Genomic DNA, 1,753 nt, shown 5'->3' with positions numbered 1-1,753 from the left:
AGCCGATGACCAATAGGGATTCCTGGTCAATTTTCACAAAGTGCAGGTATATGATCAGGCCGATCAGCGTGATGAAGATAGCAGCAGAAAGCACCACACTATTCTGTAACACAAGCCAAGCAAAGACAGAGCTCTAGTCTTACAATTAATTGAACATGGCTTTAGAGAAAGTAATATTGCACAGTAAATTGTAACATTAAAGATACAGTTACAGGCAATTTTCTTTAGGTGTTGTCCTTTTATTCACCTGGCTGGCTGATAGATGTGTAATGAGATTTAAATCAGTCTTCACAGTATGGTCTGAAAGAACTGGGAGCTGAAACTGAAAACTGCAAGAAAATTCTATTCCCTGGTAAATTTAGTGCAGAAATCTCAACCAAAACCAGCTAGTTACATCAATGACAGTGTATTATACAAATGTCTACAGAGAGGATGTCACTGACAGAGGAGTGTTGCGAAATGTTTACTGGAACTGAGGGTGGAGTCTCAGTGAGGAAGAAAAATCTTTCTGGAAAAAACCACTGGTCTAGTGGTTTTCTTCTTAAGAACTGCAAATCTAAACTTGTTCAAACTTCACCTCACTGCCTTAAATACCAATCTAAAGAACATTTGCTTTCTCCTGTGCTTTGTCTGAGGACGAACGTCTTTTGCATGCTGCAATCTTGGGATTGCTTCTATATAAAATAATAAATAACTGATGAAACTATAGTCAACAGTAAGTCATCTGAAGACCTAGTAATAAAACCTAAAGGTCCGCAACCTACAACCCATTTCTGGGACATGTTTTAGAGAGCTCTGGGCCACATAGACATGAATCAAAGTTACGACTGACACTTCCTAAAGGACCAGAACTGCAAGGCCCTACCAGTCAAGCTGGGCCTGTACCACCATGTGAGGTAAAGAAGCCATGGCCACATTCAAACAGAAAGTATACAGGAGTCCTCCAAAATTTTGTCATCATGGAAAAAAAAAGTCATGAATTAGGGACACTGAAACCCACAGAGAGAATTTCAGATCTGGTTTCCTGGCAGAAAGGAAGGATTGTAGTCACCTGTATACAAGCTGCATGAGCCCATGTAAAACCAAGCAGGACAGTGGCTGGGGTGTATGCTTTTGTAACAAATAAAACTCGAACACAGCTTCCCTTCCAGCTAGAGCAAAGTGAACCATCTTTTTGTATCGGAAACCTGCCAATTGACTCACGTTGCAATCTCTGTCTTCGCTCCTTGGGAAAGATTACTGAAAAAATTGAAGTGCAATGCTCATATCACTGGTCACAATGACCAGGTCAAGCTACTGACTTCAATCTGGAGATAACTGGTCTGGGTCTACAAGTTGGTCCTTCCCTGCAAGTACAGGTCATAGATCAGGTATCTAAACTAATAGTTTTGGATTTAGCTGCAGCTTTTGAAATCTGTACTGCCAAGGTCTTACTGCCTCAGCTGTGAAATGTGAGCAAGTAGATGACAGAGATGGTGCAGTGCTCTCTGAGTCACTCAGGAAAATCCCTTTGGGGATTGACAAGCACTCACCTTCTTCAGTATATCCTTTATTCCAGATTCCCGCAACTCATCTCTCCAAGTAAACATCTGTTATTTGGACTCAGAAGAATGTGCTAGGCATCACCCAACACCCACACCTACATCTACTCTATCTGGCAAGACACTACAAACCAACGGGGGCATCTGAGAAGCCGCCAAGAGCAGCCAGGCCGCAGCCTGTGGGCCCTCAGACACCGGCTAGCACGGCGCTC

General features: G+C 42.7%; 1 protein-coding gene across 1 annotated transcript in view; it reads right to left on the bottom strand.

The window, feature by feature from the left end:
* Window positions 1-1,753, bottom strand: part of PIGH (phosphatidylinositol glycan anchor biosynthesis, class H) — a 5,090-nt gene that overhangs the window by 3,099 nt on the left and 238 nt on the right. Inside the window, 1 exon segment of the mRNA XM_009709847.1 lies at window positions 1-133. This exon segment is cut by the window's left edge and continues 24 nt beyond it. Coding sequence (XP_009708149.1) covers window positions 1-133 — 133 coding nt within the window.

The sequence above is a fragment of the Cariama cristata genome, unplaced genomic scaffold (genome assembly GCF_000690535.1).
Source record: "Cariama cristata isolate BGI_N322 unplaced genomic scaffold, ASM69053v1 scaffold12281, whole genome shotgun sequence".
Classification (NCBI taxonomy): Eukaryota; Metazoa; Chordata; class Aves; order Cariamiformes; family Cariamidae; genus Cariama; species Cariama cristata.
The sequence above is the reverse complement of the archived record's forward strand: the minus strand, read 5'-3'. Positions and strand labels throughout refer to the sequence as shown.